Genomic DNA, 27986 nt, shown 5'->3' on the forward strand with positions numbered 1-27986 from the left:
TGGCCCTCACCTTTTCTTTATTTCTATTGTTTTGTAAAGCAATCTTAATTTTTAAATGTTTCAAAACTACTATTAAATGTTTCAAATAAAGTTAGACCTTTTTAATAGTGGTATTAAGCCTTAGGTTTTCTGCTTTGTGGCCTTATATAATCTATGTCTCAAAAAAGGTCACTATTTTGACTAGAGAACACTGACAAGTGCTAAAGCTGCTGGGCGTGGCAGAGCTTCATCACGTGATTATTAATATCCATAATAACTGATCATTGGTTCCTGGTGAAAGCTCCTCTATTTCTTTCACTTGTGTCACTTCATATATTTTAGAGAATTGGATGACTAGTAGTAAAATTATCCTATGAGGCCTATAGCTTTAGTTGTAGCTTGTTGCCATGACTTTTTCTTAATGTTTGTGGTTTATGTCTGTGTTGAGATGGAGCTTGCATTTTACAGGTGCTCTCTGAACCCTGGCGCCTCTCCACATCTCAGACTCCACAACAGCAACTGAAAATGTTCGATATGGAGAAATTCCCAGACCACATATCTGCTGGCGGAGGATTTGGACCGGTAAATGAGGGGAATAGATTTGACTGCATTGCTAATGTTCCAACGCATCTGCATTTTCGCAGGAGGAAGAAGCACTTACTGCCTATGCTTTTCACTCCAAAAATTGCAGAGGTCCTGCAGGCTACACAAATAGGAACTTATACAGTGTGGGAGCACCAGGGTCCCTCATAGTAGTCCACCACCCCTGTTCAGAACCATAGAAGATAATGATCTAAACTCAACCAACCAACAATTCGAAAAGATTTTCTCTGATTATGCAGAAAACATTGTGTGGAAAAGCATGACGTTTCGAGAGGTAGCCCTTTCTCAAGTGCCTGTTCTGCTGTTTTTTACTTCTGGGAAAGTTGAGATGCTGACTCTTGTGTTTAAACACAGCCCTCAGATCTGAGATGCTATTTCTGAGATGGATCATTTTTACTAAGCAGGTCAATGTAAAGCTTGTAAAGTAACACATACAGTATTATTCACTTTCCATTCTTTACACTGTGACAGAGGCTTCAAGTATAATTCCATACTTCCTAGAAACCTTCATGGACATATGATACAGTATTTCAGCATTCTCAGAAGCTCACTGACCCCTACTGGCAGGAAATCAGAAAGCGGTTAATGTTTTTTCCAACTTTGTTCCGATATTCTTTTGTAAATGAAGCTTACACTGAAAAGTATGTAGCATTATGCTTCTAACGTTTACATCACTTACTGAAAATTCTATTAGAAATAGGCAGGAGTCAAATTACTTCTTTCACCTATTAACCTCGTAGATGGCTGACATCTAGGAGGTACCCTTATTATTAAAAGGAGCTCCTAAATTCCCCCTCCCCTCCTCCTTTTATCACCTAGGGCAAGCCGCAGGAATGTCCAACTCCAGTCCTCAAGGGCGGAGGTCCTCACACATTTTTGGCACTTCTTTTTTCCTCCCAAAATATCACAGGCTATAAAATGGCTTCTTCTGCTTAACTTTCCAACTAATAAGGATTCTTTTCTTGTTTGCACCTGTCTACCTTATCTGTGCTAAGTGTTCCAGAACTTGAGAGAACTCCAAACCAACTGCCTGCTTCTGTTGTCTTACAGGTGGCTGATGATGGTTATGGTGTGTCCTACATCTTTGCCGGTGAAAATGTCATTACTCTCCACATTTCCAGTAAATTCTCCAGTCCTGAAACGGTAGGGCATAAATGCTTGGTTTGTTTGTTTTTTAGCCAAAAAAAGTTGTTTTGCAGTGTAAAAGATGTGTACAAAATGTACTAATTAGTCCTTGGTGGTTACTGACTTAAAGGATAACTGACGTGGAGGCTGCCATATTTATTTCCTTTTAAGCAATACTAGTTGCCTGGGTGTCCTGCTGATCCTCTGCCTCCAATACTTTTAGCTATAGAGCCTGAACAAGCATGCAGCAAATCAGGAAATTCTGACATTATTGTCAGGTCTGACTGGATTAGCTGCATGCTTGTTTTTGGTGTTATGCAGGAGAACAGAGGCGCCAAAAGGATAAAAGGAAGCTAAATGAGCTTAAAAACCAAATTCTTGGTAAATAGAGGAGGTAGTGTTGGACTTACCTCCTCCAAGTAGACACACAACGGCTGTAGTAAAGACAGTCAATATATTTTATTTATGAACTCCAAATATGGAACGCGTTTCGCAGGTTTGATCCCGCTTCATCAGTCAATGGTGGTCAGTAGAAGAGCCAGGCACCTCTGTCTTGTTTTTGGTGTGCTTCAGACACAACTGCAGCCAAATAGATCAGCAGGAGTGACAGCCAACTGGTATTGTTTAATGGGAAATAAATATGGCAGCCTCCATATTCTCACTTCATTTGTCCTTTAAAGCAGTGTTCCCCAACCCTGTCCTCAAGGCCTACCAATAGTGCATGTTTTGTGGAAATCAACACAGGCAGTTAATTTGCTCTGCTGCAACACAAATTACCTCACCTGTGCATGTTTGTGGTTTCTTGCAAAACATGCACTGTTGGTGGGCCTTGAGGACAGGGTTGGGGAGCTTTGCTTTAAAGGATAACTGTACTGACAAGCCTAAATGCAGTTATGCATCCTATTCTGTCCATATCCTGTACAGGGTAGTGCAGCCTCATCTTCACCTCCCCCTCTCCCACCCCCTGTAGAGGTTGTAGAAAGTTGAGGAGAGGTAGGAACTTTCCAAGATGTGATCATATTTGTTAGCCACCATAATGGCAGTATGCACACATCTCACCTTAACCCCTCAGCAAGCCTGTAAATGAGGTGTGTTGCTTCAATGAACAGGCCTCACTGCGTGGCATCAGGCTGCTTTACACCATTCAGAATCTGGACAAAATGAGGTGGGTAAAGGTAGCGATCATTAAGGAAAAGACATGATCAATGATATTCTAATACTATACATTAAATTTAAAGGCAAGCTGACATTTTTGAGCATTTCACTGATGATCTCTGTTAAGCTGAACTATGTTACACTTTACAGTAAATGAATCACTATAGCAGTATGAGAGCTTTGATGTATGGGATGTGTAAGATGCAGATTCCTAGACTACAACTCCTTATAACCAGGGCCACCACCAGAAATTTTGGGGCCCCTCACCCATCATCAGGCCTGGAGCCCCCCTCCCAGGGCCCACCCACTAGCTACCCCACCCCCATGTCCGTGCGCTGCGGCGAAACATGTGCATGGCTCCGACACTGAAGAAAGTGCCATGCACAGAGTGATGCGGCAAAAAGTGGCATATTATGGGTGGAGCCAAAATACAGGTAGTCCCTGGTTAACAAATGAGATAGGGACTTTTAGGTCCATTTTTATCCTTTCTCCGTTCTCTTTTGTCCCCCTCTTTTCTTCCTGTGCCTCTTTTGTCCTCCTCTGTCTCACCTCAGTCTGTGCCTCTTTTGTGCCCCTCTGTGTGACCTCATGTTCCCGTCTCATCTCTTTTCTCCCTGTACCTCTTTTGTCCACCTCTGTTCCCCCTGTGCCTCTTTTATCCTCGTGTTACCTCTTGTCCCCTTCTGTCTCAGCTCGTCCCCCTGCCCTAGCCAGGTATAGGTGCCCCCCAGTATAGGTATCCAGGCATAGGTGCCCCCAGTATCAGTAGCCAGGTATAGATTCCCCCAGTATAAGTAGCCAGCTATAGGTAGTGCCCCAGTATAGGTAGCCTGGTTATAGCTGGTGCCCCAGTATAGGCCAGCAAGATACAGGTGCCCCAGTATAGGCCAGCAAGATACAGGTGCTCCAGTAGAGGTATTCAACTATAGGTGGTGCCCTGGTATAGGTAGCCTGGTATAGTTGCCCCCAGTATAGGTAGCCAGGTATGGGTGGTGCACCAGTATAGGTTAGCCAGGTACAGGTGCCCCCTAGTATAGGTAGCAAGCTATAGCCGCCCCAGTATAAGTAGCTAAGTATAGGTGGTGTCCGAGTATAGGTAGCCAGGTACAGGTGGTGCCCTTAGTAAAGGTAACCAAGTATAGGTGGTGCCCTCAGTAAAGGTAACCAAGTATAGGTGGTGCCCCAGTATAGGTAGCTAGGTATAGGTGGTCCCACACCAGTGTAGGTAGCCAGGTATAGGTGGTGGCCCAGTATAGGCATCCTGTAGCCAGATATAGGTGGTGCCCCAGTATAGAAAGTCCGCTGTAGCTGGCTCACTCATCTGCTCCCCCACGTGCTGGAACGCAGTGTGCTGGTTAGTGAACCACAGGCCTGCAGCCTGCACATGCGGCCCTTCCAGCACTTTGTGGGGAGCCCAGGGTCCCCAGAAGCCCTGGGCCCCTCACTGCAGTGTCAGTGTCTTTCCCCTCCCCCCCCTCCCGATGGCTGCCCTGCTTATAACCCAGCTTTAGCAGTGAGCCAGTAATTGAAGCAGATAAGACATGCAGTATGTCAGCAGTGCTATTGCTGGAATTACTGCATATGCAGCTGGCACTCAGCCGGAAAGTGAACTCTTGTATGCAGGGCAGCGGGCATGAACATAAAATGTAGTTATTTCCATTTACTGGCAAGTTAATATGAAATGGAGATAGTCTGAGAAGCAGTAACACTGCAGTAAGTTGTCTGTCCTGTTTTGAAGCTTTCCCTTAGCTGTTGTATGGAACTGCATAATCCGATCTCCCTCAGGACATGCTGTGTGAGGACACCTCCACAAATGGGAATGCTTGGCAGGGTCTGCATGTTCTATGGAGAGGGAAGGTACTATATATAGCTCTCTACCTGGAGCTGAGACCTAAACACCTCCTACAGCCTAAGGCTTTAAAATACAAGCCCCTAACTATTTAGTAACTGATCGATAAAAGAAGCGGTACAAAGTAATGTTTTTTATTTTTTTTTATTATTCCGTTCTGATATCTCTTTAGCCTAAAAAAGTGCATAAAAATTAAGTGTATGAATCCTATTACAGACAGCATTTAGCTTTACATAATTACAACTAGTGCAGTAAATAATCAAGTATGTCCACTCATATTGCACCTTTATTTGTTCACATTGCAGAAGTCATGCTCATGCAGCTTGAGCTAAGCGTCTTTTTTTCCCCTTTGCTGTGTTTAATGTGCTCCCAACCATGGATTGGTTTCAGGCATATAGTGCAGGCAGAGATTGGGTGTGGATTACAGAATTGCAGGAGGTCTTACACAAAGCATCTTCATGCTATGTATCTAGAGTGTCCAGGAAGGAGAGGTGAGCTGCAATAAACATGTGAAAACTGTTCTCAAAAGGTGGTTCACTGAAATATTGCTAATTATAGGTATATAGTCTATTCTTGCTAAAGTTTTAAACATAAGCATCTAATTTGAAGGACTATGCTAGGCATACTAACAGGAGAAAAAAACATGCTTATTGGTTCTTGTGGGTTGATCAGAGAGAAAGTTATTACAGACGTGGATTGGGAATAGTATATATATCAGTGTTGAGTTATTAGGCAAACAGTATTAAGCACCAAGTGAGGTATAATAGGTTTGGAGGGAGTGTAGAGTATTTATGACTTGGAAGGAGGGGGGGGGGGGGGGGGAAATCGGGCTGTGCTAAATTTTCAATTCAACAAATGATGGATGAGGTACCATTGATTTTCTCAGCTATATGCAGTCCAAGCTCTGCATTAATGACGCCCAAAGCTGTCTGTAACAGTTGTCTACAAGTTTAATTATATTTGATTCTGCAAATTAATAAGCAAAAAGCTGCTATAAAGCAGCTGTACTGAATGCATGCCTGTATTAGAAGGGCATCAAATTATGATGTGCGTGTACAGTACACCCATCTTTCACAATGATGCATTATGGGTGTTGCTTTCATTCATGTTTAGTCAAAACTTTCAAATACCTTCTATTTTAACAATGCAATATTGAACTCTAATACACAGTTTAACTGCTCCAGGACAGAAATTCCCATGTAGAAGGGAGCCACCCTTGTGTCAAATTAGCTCTTGTGCAGTTAGTAATGGGGATACACTATCTGCAGTAATGTATTGCATTTATGGTTACTGTAGGCAGATAAGTAAAGTATTGCCTGACAGGAAAGGATGCCCTCATTTTCCTGGATTTACCAACAGGGTTGATTATTTGCTCCATCAACCTTTGTATATTTTGTTTCAGTTTTCTCAGCTGATAGTTTATTGCCTGGCATGTCTGTCAGTATTGCTGTATTCATAGCCTACAATAACTGAAGGGAATACAGGGCTTATGCCGAGGGAAGGCTTTTGTAATTTTTCTGGGGTGAAGAAACCAAGGATATGAAGAGAAATACCACTTTGTATGAAAACTACATCTCAATACATTAGTAGTTCCAGAGCTCTCGACTAACCAAGAAAGGTCAAGGTGAAAGTAAAATGAATGGAGTTTCCCTAGCTGGCCAGTGGGATTCAATTATGCCATTAAAGATGAAGAGATTGGGAGTTGAACAGGACAGAGGTACACTTTAAGCCCCATCTACATTATACAATTTTTGGTTCGATTTGATTAATTGAATCGATTCAATCTGACATGTCCGATTGGGATTCGATTCAATTTGCCATTGCAAAACAATGGCAGATTGAATCTAATCAAATCCCAATCGGACATGTCGGATTGAATTGAATCGGACAAAAATTATATGGTGTAGATGGGGCTTTAGACTTTAAAATAAATCAAAATCTGCATGTAGGGTTAATCTCTGGAATTTGTACCTCACGATAGTTTTGACCAGGGGTGCCCAATAGGTCGATTGCGATCTACCGGTAGATCGCGACCTCCCTCTGAGTAGATCGCGGCCACGTTCTGTCAAATTTAGCTGCCACGTGGTTGCGGCTGTGACATTATGTGTAGCTGTGGCTGTCATTTTCTCCTACCAGGATCTGCAGCTGAACGGGAGAGGCGAGGCTTAAGGGAGAGGCGTGGCTGAGGGAGAGGAGCAATGGGCTCTGCAATGCAAGCTGTGTGGCCACACCTCCCCAAGTTCCGCAGGTCTCCAGTGGTTAAGTCGTCTTCCCTCTAGTGAGGCGAGCAGAGGCGACTGATGGAGGATTTGCTGCGCACAGAAAGGGGGCTGAAGAGACTACTCTGCTAGGTGTGCATAGGGAATTTTAGATTTGATGAAGATGGGGATTCCTTGATTGAGCCTAATTGAGCCTAATTCTTTATGGTGGTTGGAAGGGGGTGTTTATAGATGTTGATTATGTGATTATAGGAGCCATGTGCTGTGGGGGGAGAACGATTGTGAAAGGGGGGGGTTGTTGAAGAGAAGGGTTCTGTGACCATTTTTTGACAACTATGCTGTGATGTGGAGGGGGGGGGGGGTTATGACACTGTGTGGGGGAGGGGGGGGAAGGATTCTGTGACCAACCATGTGCTGCCTAACTATGCTGGGTTTTATTGGGGGGGGGGGGAGGCTGCGTGCGTATGTTGGTAGATCTAGACTGTAATTTTAAAAGTAGCTTGCGACCTGAAAGAGTGTGGGCACCCTGGTTTTGACAATCTAAATTAACTGAAGGTAAACCCTGCTGATATATTTTTTCTTCATATGCTCAGTTTATGATGCCCAGATTCCTGACAGATTTGTCTAGGGTGCATTCCTACCAGGGCCCATATGCAAATCACTTTTTTCTCCTCAGTTTTCTCCTAGGAGATAACTTTTCATCTTCAATTTAAATGGACTTTTTAGCACGTTTTAATGGAAAAATTCCTGTCAAAATTATTTTGAGTATTTGTTTGCTTGCTGGTGGTGTATAGGGCATTTTATTTCCAAGTTGTGAAAATATCACCTAGTAGAAGACTGAGGTGAAAATGTGAATTACATGTGGCCCCAGGGCCCATATGCAATTCACTTTTTCACCTGTGTTTTCTCCTAGGTAAAATTCTAAAACTTGTCAATAAAAGGCTTTTTAAGCCACCAGCAAACAAACAAATTCTGAAAATTTTGATAGCACTTTTTCACGTACTTTTTGGTACTTTTTCCATTGCAGAGCGCTAAAAAGTTATTATTAATTGAAATTGAAAAATTATCTCCTAGGAGAAAAAGTGAATTGCATATGGCCCTGGTGTTATGTAACATGAATACAGCAAGTGTACTCATTCCTCATACAATGGTATGGGCATGTTCACATTTCCAGCGCTGCGTAATATGTTGGCGCTTTATAAATACAATAATTAAATAAATAAATAATACATTTCTGTATTGTAATAGACTGCGTCATTCTAACTTACAGGTTTCTCGTCAACACATATACCGTAAATGTGTGCCTATAGCATAGACATTGACCAGGCTTTGAAATAATGTGTATAGTGTGTATTACAGTACACACACGCATATTATAACATGCCTGTTACACAATGCACACAGTGCAAGTGTAGCCTTAAAGTCTGACTAAACACAAAATTGAACAAGGCACATTCCAACTTAGGCTGCAAAGTAAATAGAAACAGAATGCAAAAGCAAAGTGAGGACAATTGCTGGCAGCCAAATTTCAATTTTCCCATGAGTCCATGGCTGCCTGGAGGGGGAATAGTAAATAACGACGCCGGTGTTGTGTCTGATTACGCTGCCTGTGGATTTGCGCTGCCCCGCATGTGCAGTAGGAGACTGTGCGGCCACATTTCCTATAGAATGATGCTGCTGGAGGTAAAATACTAAATATCTCCGCTTCCACACCTCTTACACTCCCCAAATTTTCAGGGTAGAGAGGGGACCCCCCAAACGACCTCTATGCCAAATTGCAGCCCCCGAGACCCGTTGGTTCCCGAGATAGATTTCTCTAATCTATCTCCTGAACCAGCGGGTCTCGGGGGCTGCAATTTGGCATAGAGGTCGTTTGGGGGGTCCCCTCCCTACCCTGAAAATTTGGGGAGTGTAAGAGGTGTGGGAGCGGAGATATTTCGTATTTTATCTCCAGCAGCATCATTAACTTCACACTGAGCATGCGTGCTACTCAGTGTGGAAGGGAGCTTCCAGGCAGCGCAATCAGACATTACACCGGGACTTTTGCAGAATAATCTTCACCCTGCGCCCAAATTTCCTGGAGCCAATTTGCATGTATGCTGATTTTTAACCTCTTGAAAGACCGGAAGGAGAACAAGTGGTGAGGGTATAGAACGTTTTGACTAGGTGTACGGGGTAAACATATTAGTGATACAGATTGCTAAATTAGAACATGGAAGTAGCAAAAGTAACACTTATAAGTGTGCTTACAGAATTCAACTTTGTTTCCAAATTTCTGCTTTGTTAGACTTCTTAAGTCTCTTAAAAAAGCTGCCCACTTTTCTGAGGATGAAACTATATGCAATTTTTATGTCGATTTTTTTTTGGGATGCACTGGGCGTATCACAGTCCATTCTTGTTCATTCTTAACATTTATTTTTTTTTTTTTTAACAAATAACTATTTTCTTAAGAGCCTGAATAAGGGCTGGTTCACATGGGCTGCAGCTGGCATGTCAGTCAAATGCTATTCAGCAAAGTAGTAGCAGTAGAGTATTGTACCATAAAGCTTGCTCACTCTTATTCTTTTAAGCCAATAAATGGTATCGTCCTGATTCAAAACTTCATACTATTCAGAAAGCGTGCAGAAAAGCATTTGACATCATCTTCCGTTTTTCACCCCCACAGGGGATAGGGAGACATGGCAGTAAGCGACCCTGGAAAGAGCATGTTGTTTCCAGGATCAGCTGAAACAACTGCAAAGATCAGGATCGGAACGCGGCGTTCATGCAAACATCGGTTAACTATGGTACAGGTGCTGCCCCTTCACTTGAATGGGCAGCATTTTAATGATGAGTCCTGCAGCTGGCGGGAAATGTTGAGCAGCTGCCCGTGTGAACTGCCCCTAAGACTACAGCATGGCTTTTATAGTACTGAAGAAGTGTCCACTACCTGTATTAAATCCAGTTCCATTTACCATTGTAATAGACTTGTGTATGTGGCTGTGTGGTAAATTACAGGAAACGGAAAATCCCTCTCTCATTCCTGCTTATCTTATCTACTTGCTTCTCCCCAGAATTCTCACCGTTTTGGGCAAAGGATCTGTCAGGCTATGCGGGATCTTGCTCAGCTTCTGACTGTCCCTCCTCGTGGTGAACGCTGATACCCAGCCTCTGTTGCAAGATCACATGATTTGTGTTACTTTCTACACACTTGAAGACTTATCTGCTATAATTAAGCTAGCGGTTATTTGTATGCTTGTTTTTGACAGTGTAGATGCAATCCTTACAGCCTTTATGACAATACAAAGACAAAAATCGAATGTATGTAAATAATGCCATACCAGCCCATATTAATACACAACCCACCAGCTCCACTTTCCAGATTCTTTCTGTTTATTTCTGTCAATTCATAAAAAAGACATATTTGGCAACAATTTTCTTTTCATGTCACTGACCACTGATTTAGAGATAAAGATATTTATTCATGGTTGCAGAGCGTAGTATAAAGTATGTGATGAACCCCACCTCCAAACGCATCCCTGAGTAGGACCATTTCTTACGGTTTGAATTTGCACACAAAGTGACTTTCTTTATTACAAGGAGCGTCGTTCCACTGCTGGTATTCTGATGAAAGACAGAGAACAGCAATCATTACAGTACAGTGGCTTAGTTTTGTTTTACAAGAATGTCTGCACTGCAGTAAACTTTGAAGTACTTTACACCATTTGTCACCAACTTTGGCTGAGACACAGTATGTCATTATAAAGGACACAACTGAAGTGGTCCCTGCAAACACTGTTTCAGGAAAATGCTGCTAAACAAAATATAAAATTATGGGATTAGCTTCAGATAGTATTTCTGTGTATTAAAGCAGAAGGGGCACTCTTCAAATGTTGTGCAAACAATTCTAAATCAAACCATTCCCTTCACTTACATAATCTGCTAAGTAAGGCTTCTTTTTCCATGAGGAGTTTATAGGCAGTGAAAAGCCTCTCAAACTCTCACAAGTGCTTGCTGCTGCCTGGTAACTGCTTGCTGAGCACACAGTTCAACTGCCCTTGGAAATGAGCCACCAACACACCTTTCCAGTCACTGATTTAGGCCTCTTTTCCACGGGCAGTTGAACTGTGTGCTCAGCAAGCAGTTGCCAGGCAGCAGCAAGCAGTTGTGAGAGTTTGAGAGGCATTTCACTGCCTATCAACTGCCCATGGAAAAGAGGCCTGAGGGCCACTTTTCCACGAGCAATTGATACACAGTTAAAAGCCTCTGAAACTCTCACAACTGCTTGTTGCTGCCTGGTAACTGCTCACTGAGCGCAGTTCAGCCGCCTCTGGAAAAGGGGCCTTATATACAACTACTGTATCAATCAAGGCAGTGCAAAACAATTACAAGGTAATGCTTATCCAAGTGGAACCTTTTCAGCAGGGATGGTCAATGAGATGTAAATATTTAAGATAACTTTATGCAGTTTGAAAATGGACTAAAGGCTCATACACACGCTTAACAAAAGTATTTTAAATGCACAATTATCAAACAACTTTTGTTGTTGAAACAAACCAAAAAAGTTGTTTGCTGTTGTTCAAACAACTGATAAGACGCAGCTCAAGTCAATCCAACAGTTGAATTGACTTGAGCTGCGTCTTAGCAGTTGTTTGAACATTAGCAAACAACTTTTTTGGTTTGTTTCAACAACAAAAGTTGTTTGATAATTGTGCATTTAAGACTTTTGTGGAGTGTGTGTATGAGCCTTGCGCCTCTTTTCCATGGGCAGTTGATAAGCAGTGAAATGCCTCTCAAACTCTCCCAACTTCTTGCTGCTGCCTGGTAGCTGTTAGCTGCTGCCTGGCAACTGCTTACTGAGCACACAGAAGAAACACACCTGATTTGCAATACGAAAAAACGCTAGATAAACCTTATTCAGAGATTGGTTATAGTTAATAAAACGTAGCTTTTAATAAATTCGGGTTAAAATAAATAGTTTGAACAGATTATACTACCCCTTAGTGCAAAAAGTGATGCATTGGGTTGGCGATAAAGGTCATTTGTCTGTCAGACTCTCCTCCAAACTCACAATGCATGTATATTAACAACCCCATGCATTGTGAGTTTGGAGGAGAGTCTGACAGACAAATGACCTTTATCCCCAACCCAATGTATCACTTTTTGCACTAAGGGGTAGTATAATCTGTTCAAACTATTTATTTTAACCCGAATTTATTAAAAGCTACGTTTTATTAACTATAAACAATCTCTGAATAAGGTTTATCTAGTGTTTTTACTGCACACAGTTCAACTGTCCGTGGAAAAGAGGCCTAATGAAATGCTGCTGCTACTGGGGCATGTGACTGGTCCATTTTCAAGCTGTCTAAATTTGTCTAAATTTGCACTAAATTACTAGAAGCTCCGCCTTAGTCTGCCTTTGCACAAGCGGAGCAAAATCAGCACTCTGACACTCAGGACCTGTAGCCTTAGCATAGTCCCGAGGATGTCTTGTTGTTAAGGCCTCTTTCCCATGGGTAGTTGATAGGCAGTGAAATTCCTCTCAAACTCTCACAACTGCTTGCTGCTGCCTGGTAACTGCTTGCTGAGCACACAGTTCAGTTGCCTGTGGAAAAGAGACCTAACTGAGCTAGGCACACATTGTGTTCTGAATTGCCGCTTTTATGATTGTATAGGTTCCTCAGTTGTATGTTATTATGTGTTAATTACTAGTGCACTTGTGCATAGTCATATCATAGGGGTGTACATCTGGTTACTCACTTGTCTCTATAGTCAGCTCTCCACAGTATTCTATGTTCTGCAGATTGTTTGGTTCCCCACTCTTCCAGGAACGGTAGTTGTACATGGAACCATCATTCCATTTCCAGCGGCGGTTCTGGTAAACACAGGTAGTACAATAATTACAGCAAGTGATACTGCAAGGAAAGTGCATGAGCCTACTATTGATTTTAAGGGCTAGTAAACACACTGTTTCAGTTTGGGTAAATTCCTGACTTCAGCCTCAGTTTAATTGATCCTGTCACACGCAATTTAAATCTAAATCCTTTTTGGAGACTCTTATCTCTGCTAAGGCGTAGATTTCAATATCTTGGCTCTGTGCTTCCACCGTCATTACAGTAAGCTGTCTGATGACAGCTGAGCTGCATGCACTTGCCACTGTGAGCCAATCACAGTGATCACCAACAAAGGTTTTAAAAAAGGCTCTGGCCTTCAAGGGACCAGAGTCAGAAAATCCAGAATTGGTTAAATTTTACAAAAAAGAAAAATAAAACTGTGTACACCTGGAAAAAGTGAGCAAATTTCTCCAAATCTACATTGAAACTAATGTTAAAATGACTAGCTAAATTGTCAGAAGTACTGTATCTACACAACCCCTAATTATCCTGCCCTTGCAAACTTATAATCTAAAGGAGTAGGGAGGAAATGAAAGCTGGGACATATTGCACATACATGATTCAGCCTGCATGTTATTGGATATAGCAGCCAATCACTAAGTACACAATTCATGAAAGGGATTTATCACGTGCCAACACAGAACTGCATGCATCCTCTCATATGGAGAGGTGAGAGAAACAGCACATCTTCCTCTGCTGAAAAATACAAAATTACCCCCCCCCCCAACCCTATGCAGCCAATCAGTGTTCTGAGCAGACAATGGTGTTATATGTATATAGAAAGAGAGAAGGTAGAAAAAGTTTTCAACAGTGCTGCTCCTAGAGTCGGATCATCCACAAGTTGCCTAGGACCTGGAGAGAGTCTAGGGCCCTGGCGTATACTAGCCCCGCCAAATCGTACTAAAAAAAAAAAACAGGTAATCATCAGTGGTGGGAAAAATCTATCTTGCCTAGGGCGCTATTTCATCTTAATCCTTTTTTTGTGTTCATCTGGGTATGCATGTTTAACTTGAATCTGTAGAATGGTGTTAATATTGCTTTATGTATTCCAGATTAGGGATGTGTAACTACATGGTGTCCAATTTGCTTTTTCTCTTAAGTTTTCCCCAGGAGATCCTTTTTCATCTTCTGTTTAAAATAACTTTTTGGTGCTCTGCAATCGAAAAATTACCAAAAAGTAGGTGAAAAAGTACTGTTGAAAATTATTCTGAGTATTTTCTTGATTGCTGGTGGCTTAAAAGGCATTTATAATGTTAATAGATCACCTAGGAGTGTAATACTCCAAAAACATCAATTTCAAAAAGATGATGGGCCATATGCAATTCACTTTGCACAGTCACTCTCCTGCAGCGTGGGGGTTGAGTCATCAAATGCCGGTAATGCTCCTAGCCAAGGAGCATGGGAGGCCAGACTCTGCTTGCGCCAACTGGATCTGACTGGTGGATTTACTGGGCCGCCTAGCGGAGGATCCAGACAGCCTGGGAGAATGGCGAGAGAGCAATCAGCCTGAAGGGGGCTGGTGGAAACCCCCCACCCCTTATGTATAATTTTCTTTTTTTTTTAATCTTCTCAGGTGCACTTTAGGGAAAGCCAATGATGACTTTTCTTGATTTAAAAAATGAATTAGAAAACCCTTTTGTGACTTCTATAAGTGTCCTTGACAAACAGAACGAGCCATGTTGTAGGATTGTAGTACATATCCTTATATAAAGTTTGTAAATCTGGTATATATATTTTTTAAGTATGATGAGATTCGCTTTGACACAAATTTTATCTGGTTTGCTAAAATTAACCTGCATAAAAAATTGCATTATATTCATGTGTATCAAATTGTAGAGATTTATGTCATATTTATTTTTACTTTGTGATTTGTCCTATTTTATTTTGTGATGTTTATTGTAACTATTTAAAACCTTTAATAAAAGACATAAAACGTTTATAACCGTGTTTGCTCTTATGCTGTGCCATGACAGCAGCGCTTGCTGATCGCCGGTGATTAGCAAAGCACGAATCGTGGGCAAAAAGTGTCCGAGTGTGAATGGGCTTTTAGGCAGGGTTCACATTTGGCATTTAAGGATGGGCTTTCCCGAATACAAATTCACGTTAGAATTTACTGTCAATGGGATTGTTCCCACTTCAATGGGGTTTTGCATGTGGGACAAAAGGTACATCCTGCAGCATATGGTCACACAGTGTGTGTGGTTTCTTATTAGCAATCATAAGGTTCTCTGGTAAAATTATTTGTTAAGCAAACGTGCATAGTGTGAAAATTTGCATGCAAAAATATGTAAACTTTGTCTTTTAGCGCTTATTTCCACTTATTTCCAATTTCTCTAGCCGTCATACGGGACACTGGAGATGTGGCTCCGCCCATCCAATCAGTGGAAACCACCTGAAAGAGTAAAAAGAGTATTAATAGCCCCCACCCTCCCCTGGCTCCTCAGTTTAATTTGGTTTCCGTCCCGGAAACACCGAAGAGGAGTAGCTCCCTTAGTTTTTATTATTTTTTAGCTTCACTAGGTGGTGAGGCCAAGAGAGACCGGGTGTTGGGTGATCGTTGTGAGCGCTAAGTGGCGTCTCTTTATGCACCCGGTTTTCTGCCGAACGCGGTGTTCGGATGTCGATCCCTCTGCCCTCCGTATGCATTTGTGCGGGCAAGGATCGTGGGACTCTCCCCCAGCTGCTTGGCATGGCAGCACTGCGCATGCAGGAAATCCCTGGGCCACAAGCGATGGTTGGGAAGCTGGCGCTGGTGGGGGAGTCTAATATAGGAGAACTAGGCAGCATAAGAAATGGAACTGCTCCTGTTGTTCTCCCCCATGCTGGAAAGATGGGATCACAGGCAAGAGGCTTCCCAGTCTGTTCCAGCAGCAGAGGTGACTGCATTGACCATACTGGAGAGATGGGATCACAGGCAAGAGGCTTCCCAGTCTTTTCCAGCAGCAGAGGTAAGTGCATTAACCAGGCTGGAAAGATGGGATCACAGGCAAGAGGCTTCCCAGTCTGTTCCAGCAGCAGAGGTGAGTGCATTGACCATGCTGGAGAGATGGGATAACAGGCATGAGGCTTCCTTGTCTGTTCCAGCAGATGAGGTGTGTGCACTGATAGCGCTTTTTTGCAGGGATATACACTCATATTATGCAGTTTAGAGTGTGATTTCACCTGTGTTTTATCCTTTCCCGCTATCTATATCATAGCAAGCTGAAAGTAAAAGCGGGGGAGGTATAGGATAATGTTTGGAGAAGCCAAAAACGAAAATTTGCTATTGCAACATTAAGCTTCCCCAGTATTATAACGAGATGAGTAAGGAAAGCCCTGAGCAGTTTTAAGGAATCATTTGTTTCCTATGCTAGATGCAGAAACTAACATTTTACAGGGATGTGCACTCATATGTTTAGTATTAGAGAGTGATTTTCCCTGTATATATTTTTTTCTTTTCACCTATCCTCTGTGTCCATGTGATCTAACTGTGAATGTTAAGCAGCAGGTGGGGCAGCAATTGGCTTCCCCAATATTAGAACATGATGATTTGTCAAACCTGCACTGAAGCGATGGTGATTGACAATTAAGGAGTAATGGAAACTTTCAAGAAATGAATCTCTGGTTAGTTGTCAGGGAGTCCCTTCTTTCGATTATGACTTTCAGTCTTTCGATTTTGACTTTCAGTCTGTTTCGATTTTGACTTTCAGTCTGTTTCGATTTTGACTTTCAGTCTGTTTCGATTTTGACTTTCAGTCTGTTTCGATTTTGACTTCTAGTCTGTTTCGATTATGACTTTCAGTCTTTCGATTTTGACTTTCAGTCTTTCGATTTTGACTTTCAGTCTTTCGATTATGACTTCGAGTCTTTCGATTATGACTTCGAGTCTTTCGATTATGACTTCGAGTCTTTCGATTATGACTTTCAGTCTTTCGATTATGACTTTCAGTCTTTCGATTTTGACTTTCAGTCTGTTTCGATTTTGACTTTCAGTCTGTTTCGATTTTGACTTTCAGTCTGTTTCGATTTTGACTTTGTCTGTTTCGATTTTGACTTCTAGTCTGTTTCGGTTATGACTTTCAGTCTTTCGATTTTGACTTTCAGTCTTTCGATTTTGACTTTCAGTCTTTCGATTATGACTTCGAGTCTTTCGATTATGACTTCGAGTCTTTCGATTATGACTTCGAGTCTTTCGATTATGACTTCGAGTCTTTTCGATTATGACTTCGAGTCTTTTCGATTATGACTTCGAGTCTTTCGATTATGACTTCGAGTCTTTCGATTATGACTTCGAGTCTTTCGATTATGACTTCGAGTCTTTCGATTATGACTTCGAGTCTTTCGATTATGACTTCGAGTCTTTCGATTATGACTTCGAGTCTTTCGATTATGACTTCGAGTCTTTCGATTATGACTTCGAGTCTTTCGATTATGACTTCGAGTCTAGTTTCGATTTTGACTTACAGTCTTTCGATTATGACTTCAAGTCTTTCGATTATGACTTCGAGTCTTTCGATTATGACTTCGAGTCTGTTTCGATTTTGACTTTCAGTCTTTCGATTATGACTTTCAGTCTTTCGTTTTTGACTTACAGTCTTTCGATTATGACTTCGAGTCTTTCGATTATGACTTCGAGTCTTTCGATTATGACTTCGAGTCTTTCGATTATGACTTCGAGTCTTTCGATTATGACTTCGAGTCTTTCGATTATGACTTCGAGTCTTTCGATTCTGACTTCGAGTCTTTCGATTCTGACTTCGAGTCTTTCGATTCTGACTTCGAGTCTTTCGATTCTGACTTCGAGTCTTTCGATTCTGACTTCGAGTCTAGTTTCGATTATGACTTCGAGTCTAGTTTCGATTATGACTTCGAGTCTTTCGATTATGACTTCGAGTCTTTCGATTATGACTTCGAGTCTTTCGATTATGACTTCGAGTCTTTCGATTATGACTTCGAGTCTTTCGATTATGACTTCGAGTCTTTCGATTATGACTTCGAGTCTTTCGATTATGACTTCGAGTCTTTCGATTATGACTTCGAGTCTAGTTTCGATTTTGACTTACAGTCTTTCGATTATGACTTCGAGTCTTTCGATTATGACTTCGAGTCTTTCGATTATGACTTCGAGTCTTTCGATTATGACTTCGAGTCTTTCGATTATGACTTCGAGTCTGTTTCGATTTTGACTTTCAGTCTTTCGATTATGACTTTCAGTCTTTCGTTTTTGACTTACAGTCTTTCGATTATGACTTTCAGTCTGTTTCGATTTTAACTTCTAGTCTGTTTCGATTATGACTTTCAGTCTTTCGATTATGACTTTCAGTCTTTCGATTATGACTTTCAGTCTTTCGATTATGACTTCGAGTCTAGTTTCGATTATGACTTCGAGTCTAGTTTCGATTATGACTTCGAGTCTTTCGATTATGACTTCGAGTCTAGTTTCGATTATGACTTCGAGTCTTTCGATTATGACTTCGAGTCTTTCGATTATGACTTCGAGTCTTTCGATTATGACTTCGAGTCTTTCGATTATGACTTCGAGTCTTTCGATTATGACTTCGAGTCTTTCGATTATGACTTCGAGTCTTTCGATTATGACTTCGAGTCTTTCGATTATGACTTCGAGTCTTTCGATTATGACTTCGAGTCTAGTTTCGATTTTGACTTACAGTCTTTCGATTATGACTTCGAGTCTTTCGATTATGACTTCGAGTCTTTCGATTATGACTTCGAGTCTTTCGATTATGACTTCGAGTCTTTCGATTATGACTTCGAGTCTGTTTCGATTTTGACTTTCAGTCTTTCGATTATGACTTTCAGTCTTTCGTTTTTGACTTACAGTCTTTCGATTATGACTTTCAGTCTGTTTCGATTTTAACTTCTAGTCTGTTTCGATTATGACTTTCAGTCTTTCGATTATGACTTTCAGTCTTTCGATTATGACTTTCAGTCTTTCGATTATGACTTTCAGTCTTTCGATTTTGACTTTCAGTCTTTCGATTATGACTTTCAGTCTTTCGATTTTGACTTCGAGTCTTTCGATTGTGACTTCGAGTCTGTTTCGATTTTGACTTTCAGTCTTTCGATTTTGACTTCTAGTCTGTTTCGATTTTGACTTCTAGTCTGTTTCGATTTTGACTTTCAGTCTTTCGATTTTGACTTTCAGTCTTTCGATTATGACTTCGAGTCTTTCGATTGTGACTTCGAGTCTGTTTCGATTTTGACTTTCAGGCTTTCGATTTTGACTTTCAGTCTTTCGATTATGACTTCGAGTCTTTCGATTGTGACTTCGAGTCTGTTTCGATTTTGACTTACAGTCTTTCGATTATGACTTCGAGTCTTTCGATTATGACTTCGAGTCTTTCGATTATGACTTCGAGTCTTTCGATTATGACTTCGAGTCTTTCGATTATGACTTCGAGTCTTTCGATTATGACTTCGAGTCTTTCGATTATGACTTCGAGTCTAGTTTCGATTTTGACTTACAGTCTTTCGATTATGACTTCGAGTCTTTCGATTATGACTTCGAGTCTTTCGATTATGACTTCGAGTCTGTTTCGATTTTGACTTTCAGTCTTTCGATTATGACTTTCAGTCTTTCGTTTTTGACTTACAGTCTTTCGATTATGACTTTCAGTCTGTTTCGATTTTAACTTCTAGTCTGTTTCGATTATGACTTTCAGTCTTTCGATTATGACTTTCAGTCTTTCGATTTTGACTTTCAGTCTTTCGATTATGACTTTCAGTCTTTCGATTTTGACTTCTAGTCTGTTTCGATTTTGACTTTCAGTCTTTCGATTGTGACTTCGAGTCTGTTTCGATTTTGACTTTCAGTCTTTCGATTATGACTTTCAGTCTGTTTCGATTTTGACTTCTAGTCTGTTTCGATTTTGACTTTCAGTCTTTCGATTTTGACTTTCAGTCTTTCGATTATGACTTCGAGTCTTTCGATTGTGACTTCGAGTCTGTTTCGATTTTGACTTCTAGTCTGTTTCGATTTTGACTTTCAGTCTTTCGATTGTGACTTCGAGTCTGTTTCGATTTTGACTTTCAGTCTTTCGATTATGACTTTCAGTCTGTTTCGATTTTGACTTCTAGTCTGTTTCGATTTTGACTTTCAGTCTTTCGATTTTGACTTTCAGTCTTTCGATTATGACTTCGAGTCTTTCGATTGTGACTTCGAGTCTGTTTCGATTTTGACTTTCAGTCTTTCGATTATGACTTTCAATCTGTTTCGATTTTGACTTCTAGTCTGTTTCGATTTTGACTTTCAGTCTTTCGATTTTGACTTTCAGTCTTTCGATTTTGACTTTCAGTCTTTCGATTTTGACTTTCAGTCTTTCGATTATGACTTTCAGTCTTTCGATTATGACTTTCAGTCTTTTGATTATGACTTTCAGTCTTTTGATTATGACTTTCAGTCTTTTGATTATGACTTTCAGTCTTTCGATTATGACTTTCAGTCTTTCGATTATGACTTTCAGTCTTTCGATTATGACTTTCAGTCTTTCGATTATGATTTTAACTTTGAGCCTCTTTCGAATTGGTCTGCAAACCTGTTTCGAATTGGTCTGATATACAGGCCGGCACTTTATCTATGCTGGCTGTGGAGATTGAAAATCTTGTAGAGAGGGAGAGCAGAGTTGACAATCCTGCTCTGAGGGCCAGTGCGGTTGTGTGGCAGAACTGTTCTGCATGGGAATTTACTGCCCATAAGGTTCTGTGGACCTATGCATAGTACGGTGTTGTTTTGGCAGAGTAGTGCTCCAGGGTTGTGGCCCTCCCTAGTTATGTCTTTTCAGACTACTTGTTTATCATCTCCAGTGTCCCGTATGACGGCTAGAGAATATTACAGTTAGACTTACCGGTAACTGTATTTCTAGACGTCATACGGGACACCAACCCACCTCTATTCCTGTCGCACTCTCTTACGGCTATTGGATTGGGGGTTTATGGGTTACACTTCTTTTGAGGTGTCTTATTTCCTCTCCTCTTCTCTGTGTTTTAGTTGGAAGTTACTTGCATTACACTGAGGAGCCAGGGGAGGGTGGGGGCTATTAATACTCTTTTTACTCTTTCAGGTGGTTTCCACTGATTGGATGGGCGGAGCCACATCTCCAGTGTCCCGTATGACGTCTAGAAATACAGTTACCGGTAAGTCTAACTGTAATATTGGCCGCATCTCCCATTCTGCTGCGTAGCCGCAGCCAGTATTGCTAAGCCATGTCATGTATGGCTATAGTGATTTGGCTGCTGCAGCATGCCATTCAGATTCACAGTGCAGAATCTGGACAGCACTGCATTGAATAGGTAGGCAGTGTTTCCCCGTGCAGCTCGCATGCAGGGAAACGCTGCAGATCCGGCCCAGATTCAGGTTATGTGGAAATAGGCCTTTAGACTAATCCAGATTTAGTCATTCCCATGGTATTCTTAAAAAAAAGAAATTGTATGATTTAACTTTCTACTCAAAGCTGAACATGACTATGCCCAATCACACTAAATAGACTCTCCACTCACCTGTTAGGCCTAGTGCACACCGGAACGTTTCCGCTGCGGTTTGCGATCTGCTTGCGGGTGCGGATCTGCTTGGGTAATGTATTTCAATGGGCTGGAGCACACCAGAGCGGGAGGCGTTTTGCAGAAACGCATACTCCCGGGCTGCTGCAGATTTTGGATTGCGGATGCGTTTCTGCCTCAATGTTAAGTATAGGAAAACCGCAAACCGCTCTGAAAAACGGCACTTCAGAGCGGTTTGCAAGGCGTTTTTTGTTACAGTAGCTGTTCAGTAACAGCTTTACTGTAACAATACATGAAATCTACTATACCAAAACCGCTACACAAAACCGCAAAACGCTAGCTGAAACGCTGCAGAAAAAGAAGAAAAAGCGTTTCAAAATCTGCTAGCATTTTGCGGATCTGCTAGCGGTTTTTGGTGTGCACCAGCCCTTTGGCTGGATTTACCCTGTGCTCACTGCATAATGCATGTGTCCTAGCATGTGTGTGTAATGCAATGGACACTGCTGGCTGACTGATGGAGTTGGCCTACACCACTATGCTATGGAGCAAAGTGTACTGGAATGTAGAGACAGCTAGGGCAGTGCTGCCCAATTTAAATTTTTGACTATAAATGGGCTTTGAAGTTCACACTGCACAAGCATGCATACACTTGCAACCACAGACCATAATCATTAGTTCACTAACCCTCAGGCTATTCTATTAAGACTTATATGAGTACTGCAACCATCTGCCACAAAGCAGAACATATTTAATAAACAGAGGCCGGGTTTGCAAGATGAGCTGTGTTTTCCAGTCATTGGAGATGCCCAGGAGAATCTTAGTAAATTGAGCCCTGTGTTTGTCAATGCTCCAAACACAAGTTAAGGCATTCATATTATACATGGCTTATTGTTGCATTATTTACAGCTGATTTGGAGGGAGATGCCACTTTTTTCCTTTAGTAAGGTGGAATTTCACTTTACATATATTAAGTGTACCTGTTCAGGGTCATGAAGTCCAATCCAAACTTGTCTATTCTGTGAGTAGGCTGCCACATGGCTCGCAATAATGGAGGCTTCTGAGTCATCTAAGATAGAGGCTAAATGTGCACCATGACCATAACTGACACATTCAAACTGCAAAAAGACAAAAAAGGGAATTATTGAACCACTGATACAATGGTTAGCAGTTTGCCTCTGCACACCTCGTATTGCCCCAATTATGTACGTATCTCTCACCTCAGCTTCAGACCATGGCAGACGGAATCTGAAGTATCCATAGCAGTGAGCCTTGTAGAAGAACCATCCTGGAGGACAGGAGGCGCGTGGGGCTGCTGCTTGTGACAAACGTGTGATTCATACATGTGGCAAATTCATATAACATTGCATGCATGAAAATGAGTCCTAACCACACCCTAGCATAGTCAGATTATCAGGATATTGTATGAATATAACTACATTCAGAATCCAAAGTCGCACAGTTGCTCATAGTGCTCGGATATGATTGCTATGTAACAATTCATCACCTGATGCTGCAGATGTAAACAGTCTTTCTGTGCAATGCAATTGTACTCCAACGGCAATTCCACAGTGGTGTGTTTGCAGTGCAATATTTTCCATTGGAAAGTTGTAGTGTGTTATAAGCCGACATGCATGGTAATGGTTATGGCAGTCTTGGCTTTTGGCTTTTTTTCCTCCTTACTCTCACCTTCCCACCCCCCCCCCCCCCCTCCATCAAGACCCTGTATGAGCCAAAACCAGTTCCGAGTACAACTCCCCCCCACCTTGTACTTGGCAAAATAAATGATTCTGGTTGCGCTGTAAGCTTGCGTCTGATTTGTATGCACCACTGTATGTGTTGCATTGCACCGATAATGTGCATTGTGACTTTTCAACACCGTTGTGTTGTGATCAGAATGTGAACATATATAATATGCAACTACCCAAAATTATTCTACTGGATGCACTGAGTTACAAGTCCTTTGGCAGATATATTCATTTAAAGGATTACAAAAAGGGTATACTTACCGTTGGACTGAGACACGCCAATGATTAAGCAACCCAGAAGGGCCAAACAGAAAGAAGGCGACATCCTGCTAAGGACAAGATATTGTTTAATAGCTGTTTAGTAAAGAAAAAAAAGGTAAGGTACCTATTTGGTGTCATGCAGCTAAAGTTGAAAACCAGCATAATGCATAGAAATGTCTCATGGTATCTCGTACACATACCACACAATTAGACTGAAGGTGGTGTTAAACACGCTGCCATTCTTTGCATGTAATTGCTCCTGAATGGCCCTCATGGCTGGTAACCGGAAAGCTGAACTGCCCGACAAACATGCAATTCAGCCTCCTGCGTGAAAGAGGCCTAAGCAGTGGAGTAGCTAAGGGTGCAAGGGGGGGGGGGGGGAGATATCTGTCCCTCGGGCCCTGCATCTGGCACTGTTCCATAATTAAAGTGAACTTGAATCCGCTTTGGTTCAACGGTAGTTACGCACTTTTCGACACACGTTCTGTGATGCCTCCTGGTCCCCAGGGCGCCTGTGAAAGAAGCAGGTAGGGGTAGATCTTCTCCCTTGCTTCAAGCTGCTCTCTGCCCTCAAGTCCACCCCTCCTTCCAGTTCACCTCTCCTCATCATTGAAGGGAGGAAGGCTATAAGGAGGGGGAGAGTGGGTGGAGAGCAGGAGGGAGCAAGGGACGAGATCTGCTCCTTCCCGATTCTCCAAATTGTACAATATTGTGGAATTTTGAGAGCCACCACAGGAGCGGGAAGGAGCGGGGGACGGCACAGACAGGGCAGCAGGTAGCTGTGTACATAACTAACCTCATCTTGTAATGGGATCCGATCTCTCTATGTAGCATGTAGAAAACACTGCATAATACATGGCATTCCTCTTCCACCAACTCTGACCGTTGCTCTTATCTGAGCTATCTGTGATCCTCCCAGTCCCCTCTGCAGGGCGGAATAATCCACAGATTTGGAGTTTGAATTTTATTGTTCTGGAGCAGTGACAAGAAACATGTAGGTAGAGAAGATCAGTGAGATGCAGATAAGGCTCCATACACACATCCAATTTTAATCTGCAAATGAATGGCGAATTTTACCACTACCAGGTAGTATGATGGCCAACAGATTTTGAATACTAAGAGCAGTATCTATAGGTAAGCTCATAAGCCGCATCTACACACGTAGATGCGGCCGCGATGCTCCTTATCAATCGAGCCGCTGATGCGGCTCGATTGATAAGATCCAACAGGACGGATCTTGCTTCCGCCGACTCCCTGCTCGCTCCCCGCGAGGGGACAATGGCAGGGAATCGAGTGGAAGATAAGCGGCGCCGGCGGGGACGAGCGGAGAATCGAATGCGGCACGGCGAGCGGGGACGCGGCGGGCACGCGGAAGAGGCGATCCGGCGGATAATCTAGCCGCCGGATCGCAGCCTCATCTACGCGTGTAGATGAGGCTTTATACTACATGGAAGTAGTAAAATTGGACAGTCATCTGCAGATAAAAAGTGGATGCTTGTACGGACCTTTATTCCGACTTGCATGCATTTTGTATGCAGCTTGATACTGGGCCAATAAAAATTGACAGGAAATGCATTTGATTGAAACAGTTCCAAACTGTACACAATTTGGTTTGCATGCAAGTCGGATTTATTAGTAACTCACTGACCATCTCTAATCATAAGCAAAGGTCCATCATTATGGTGAGGCAGCTATCATTAAGAAGGAAGCCTAGATTTGAGCTCCCTTTTTTGTTCTCAGATTCTGACTGACGGTTAGGCCTGTCACTCCTAAGCAACATCTCTAACAGAATTTAAAAAAAACAAAAACCCATGCCCTCAAATATAGCCAGGCTGCCTTTACAGTGGGGTGTTGTGTTGCACAATAGAATTGCATTTTATGCTTCACTCTGTGTTGCACAGTACTCCTAACACGCAATGCGACTTTTGCCCTCTGTTGCGTTGTAATCCTGCTTTTTTTAGGATGTACAACACAACGCTCCAGTGTGAGCGTAATCTTAGTTTTAAAAATGAAGAGCAGACACATTCCATTAGCATAATCATGTGTTTAGTGTATATACTTCTCCTTCTTATTACATTCACATCTACTGTATGTCACAGACTTCCCAATACTAGGGATGGTCAACAAGATCCTAATGATTCTGAGTTGACGCAGGGCAATGCACCTATTGTATACAAATGTATGCAGCTTGAAAATGGACCAATTGAATTCTGCCAAAGTGGAATGGAATTTGATTGGTGCATTTTCAAGCTGTATATATTATTTGCTTCTCACTTACCATCCCTACTCCCTGAAAAATGAACTGCTTTGATGTTAGTTGCCTTGCTGTGAGGCCTGGAACCCACTACAAATTGCAAATCGCTAACGTTTATAATTAGCGTAAGCGATTTCATGAGCATTTTTGGTGATTTTGGTAACGTTTTTAAAAAGTGTGAGCTTTTAGCCTGCGATTTTGATAGCGATTTGCGATTAGCGATTTTAGCCACTTGCCGACCGTGCACCCATAACACGCGTCGGCAAAGTGGTAGCTGCAGGACCAGCGACGCACATCTGCGTCGCTGGCTGCAGGCTAATTAATCAGGAGCGGCTGCTTCCTGTCAATTCACGGCGGGGGGCTCCGTGAATAGCCTGCGGGCCGCCGATCGCGGCTCGCAGGCTAAATGTAAACACAAGCGGAAATAATCCGCTTTGTTTACATTTTTACAACGCTGCTAACAGTAGCAGCATTGTACTAGATCAGCGATCCCCGGCCAATCAGCGGCCGGGGATCGCTGTCACATGACAGGCAGGAGCCTGTTAGAAGCTGCACAGGACAGATTCGTTCCTGTGCAGCTTCCAATCTCCGGGGCAGGGAGGGAGAAGAGGGAGAGGGGGAATCCTGTGGTGGATGGGGCTTTGAGGTGCCCCCCCCGCCACCCACACGCAGGCAGGAGCAATCAGATCCCCCCAGCACATCATCCCCCTAGTGGGAAAAAAGGGGGGCGATCTGATCGCTCTGCCTGTTGTTTGATCTCTGCTGGGGGCTGTAGAGCCCACCCAGCACAGATCTTCTAAATCAGCGCTGGTCCTTAACCACTTGCCGACCGCGCACTCATACCGCGCGTCGGCAAAGTGGCAGCTGCAGGACCAGCGATGCAGTTCTGCGTCGCCGGCTGCAGGCTAATTAATCAGGAAGCAGGAAGGAATTAATCAGGAAGGGAATAATCCGCTTTGTTTACATTCGTACAACGCTGCTAACAGTAGCAGCGTTGTACCAGATCAGCGATCCTCGGCCAATCAGCGGCCGGGGATCGCTGTCACATGACAGGCAGGAGCCTGTTAGAGGCTGCACAGGACAGATCCGTTCCTATGCAGCCTCGGATCTCCGTGGAAAGGGAGGGAGGAGAGGGAGGGGGGCTTTGAGGTGCCCCCCCCCGCTACACCCAGGCAAGCAGGAGCGATCAGACCCCCCCAGCACATCATCCCCCTAGTGGGGAAAAAAGGGGGGCGATCTGGTCGCTCTGCCTGCACCCTGATCTGTGCTGGGAGCTGCACAGCCCACCCAGCACAGATCAGCTAAAACAGCGCTGGTCCTTAAGGGGGGGTAAAGGGTGGGTCCTCAAGTGGTAAAGGGGGGGGGGGGGGGGTAAAGGCTGAGTCCTGAGATGGTTAATTCTGATCGGTCCTTTCAAATTATTTTTTTTTACAGTTTGCAGTCACTTTAAATTGTACACAAATTGCTATGTGTAGAAATTTATGAGCGATTTGCCAGTGCTTCAAAACTTTACATTGAAGCGCAATCACTCCCAAAATGCTGCATGTCCTACGATTGTGATTTTGCTAATCACAATCGCTACTGTGGAATTTGTTACATTTATTTACATTGGCAGAGCGTTTAGAGAAATCACTAGCAATTTAAAGTGCTCCCTCAGACCTCGTTCACATCGCGTTCTGATTGCGGTTGCGTTTGGCTTTTTTTTTAGGCTTTTTTTTCCCTTTCCGTCGATTTCCGTGAGTTGTGCGGTTTTGGTAAGCGGTTTTGTAAACGCTTTTGCAGAGCGATTCAGTTTTCTCACTTCCTGACGTCAGTCAGTCAGTCAGCACAAAGCAATTTTGTGAGCGTTTTGCCTGTACCTTCCATTGCGGTGGAATCGCCTCAAAAATGGTCCATGCAGCGCTTCTCTGAGCGGATCGGAAACAAACCGCCCTGATGCGAACTCTCTGATAGAGAATCATTGCACACGTGTTTTCAGGGCATTTTTGAAAAATCGCCAGCGCCTCCAGTGTGAACGAGCCCTAAATGCTCAACATGGTGCTCTAGTGGGAACTTCCAGGCCCAATGCTGCTGATCCTCTGGCATTTATTATCTCAGTCCTTCACCTGAAACTCCTGTGCAGAATAGAAGTATCAGGTGAGAGATTTGGAAATATTATAGCTAGAAGATCAGCATTACACAGAGGGAAATAACATCTTTAGGAGAGGTCTGCAGTAGTTCCTCTTGTAAAATATACACACAGAAAGACAAAGGCAGTATAGCTATATCACATTGACATATTTCCCTGTACTATACAAGCAAACAGAAGGACATTCAGACTGTTGTGTCCTTACCTGCTACAGTGAGTTGAACAGACGGTATGGCTGGTCAGCATCTTCAATGCAGTCCTATATACCCTTTTATTACACACATATAAGGTGTGCCTGG

At 42.6% G+C, this 27986-nt stretch overlaps 2 protein-coding genes across 4 annotated transcripts in view; one reads left to right on the top strand and one right to left on the bottom strand.

Annotated features, from left to right (window-relative positions):
• Window positions 1-10399, top strand: part of CPT1B (carnitine palmitoyltransferase 1B) — a 62013-nt gene extending 51614 nt beyond the window's left edge. For both annotated transcript variants that reach the window (XM_068275873.1, XM_068275874.1), the window contains 3 exons: window positions 448-561; window positions 1633-1725; window positions 9984-10399. In XM_068275873.1, the coding sequence (XP_068131974.1) occupies window positions 448-561; window positions 1633-1725; window positions 9984-10070 (294 nt within the window). In that variant the 3' untranslated portion in view covers window positions 10071-10399. The remainder of the gene's footprint in view (window positions 1-447; window positions 562-1632; window positions 1726-9983) is intronic.
• On the bottom strand, window positions 10280-27979 carry LOC137563436 (regenerating islet-derived protein 4-like). 2 transcript variants are annotated; one of them, XM_068275876.1, is made up of 6 exons: window positions 27893-27979; window positions 23306-23370; window positions 22517-22611; window positions 22277-22414; window positions 12670-12784; window positions 10280-10533 (listed from the first exon to the last, which is right to left on the bottom strand). In XM_068275876.1, exons 1-6 carry the CDS (start codon window positions 27931-27933, stop codon window positions 10466-10468), a joined length of 522 nt encoding a protein of 173 aa, XP_068131977.1. In that variant the 5' UTR covers window positions 27934-27979; the 3' UTR covers window positions 10280-10465. The 2 variants fall into 2 exon arrangements, with proteins under 2 accessions (XP_068131977.1, XP_068131976.1); XM_068275875.1 differs by having other exon boundaries at window positions 23306-23373.
• Between the last annotated feature and the right edge of the window lie 7 nt (window positions 27980-27986).

Source organism: Hyperolius riggenbachi, chromosome 3 (genome assembly GCF_040937935.1).
Source record: "Hyperolius riggenbachi isolate aHypRig1 chromosome 3, aHypRig1.pri, whole genome shotgun sequence".
NCBI lineage: Eukaryota > Metazoa > Chordata > Amphibia > Anura > Hyperoliidae > Hyperolius > Hyperolius riggenbachi.

Excerpts from the sequence above, each read along its gene's own strand:
- LOC137563436 (XM_068275875.1), bottom strand. The coding sequence starts at position 27,933 with ATGCTGACCAGCCATACCGTCTGTTCAACTCACTGTAGCAG. Across the intron at positions 23,374-27,892 it reads TGTTCAACTCACTGTAGCAG|CAGGATGTCGCCTTCTTTCT; the intron begins GTAAGGACACAA and ends TCTTGTCCTTAG. Across the intron at positions 22,612-23,305 it reads TGGCGTGTCTCAGTCCAACG|CAGCCCCACGCGCCTCCTGT; the intron begins GTAAGTATACCC and ends TGTCACAAGCAG.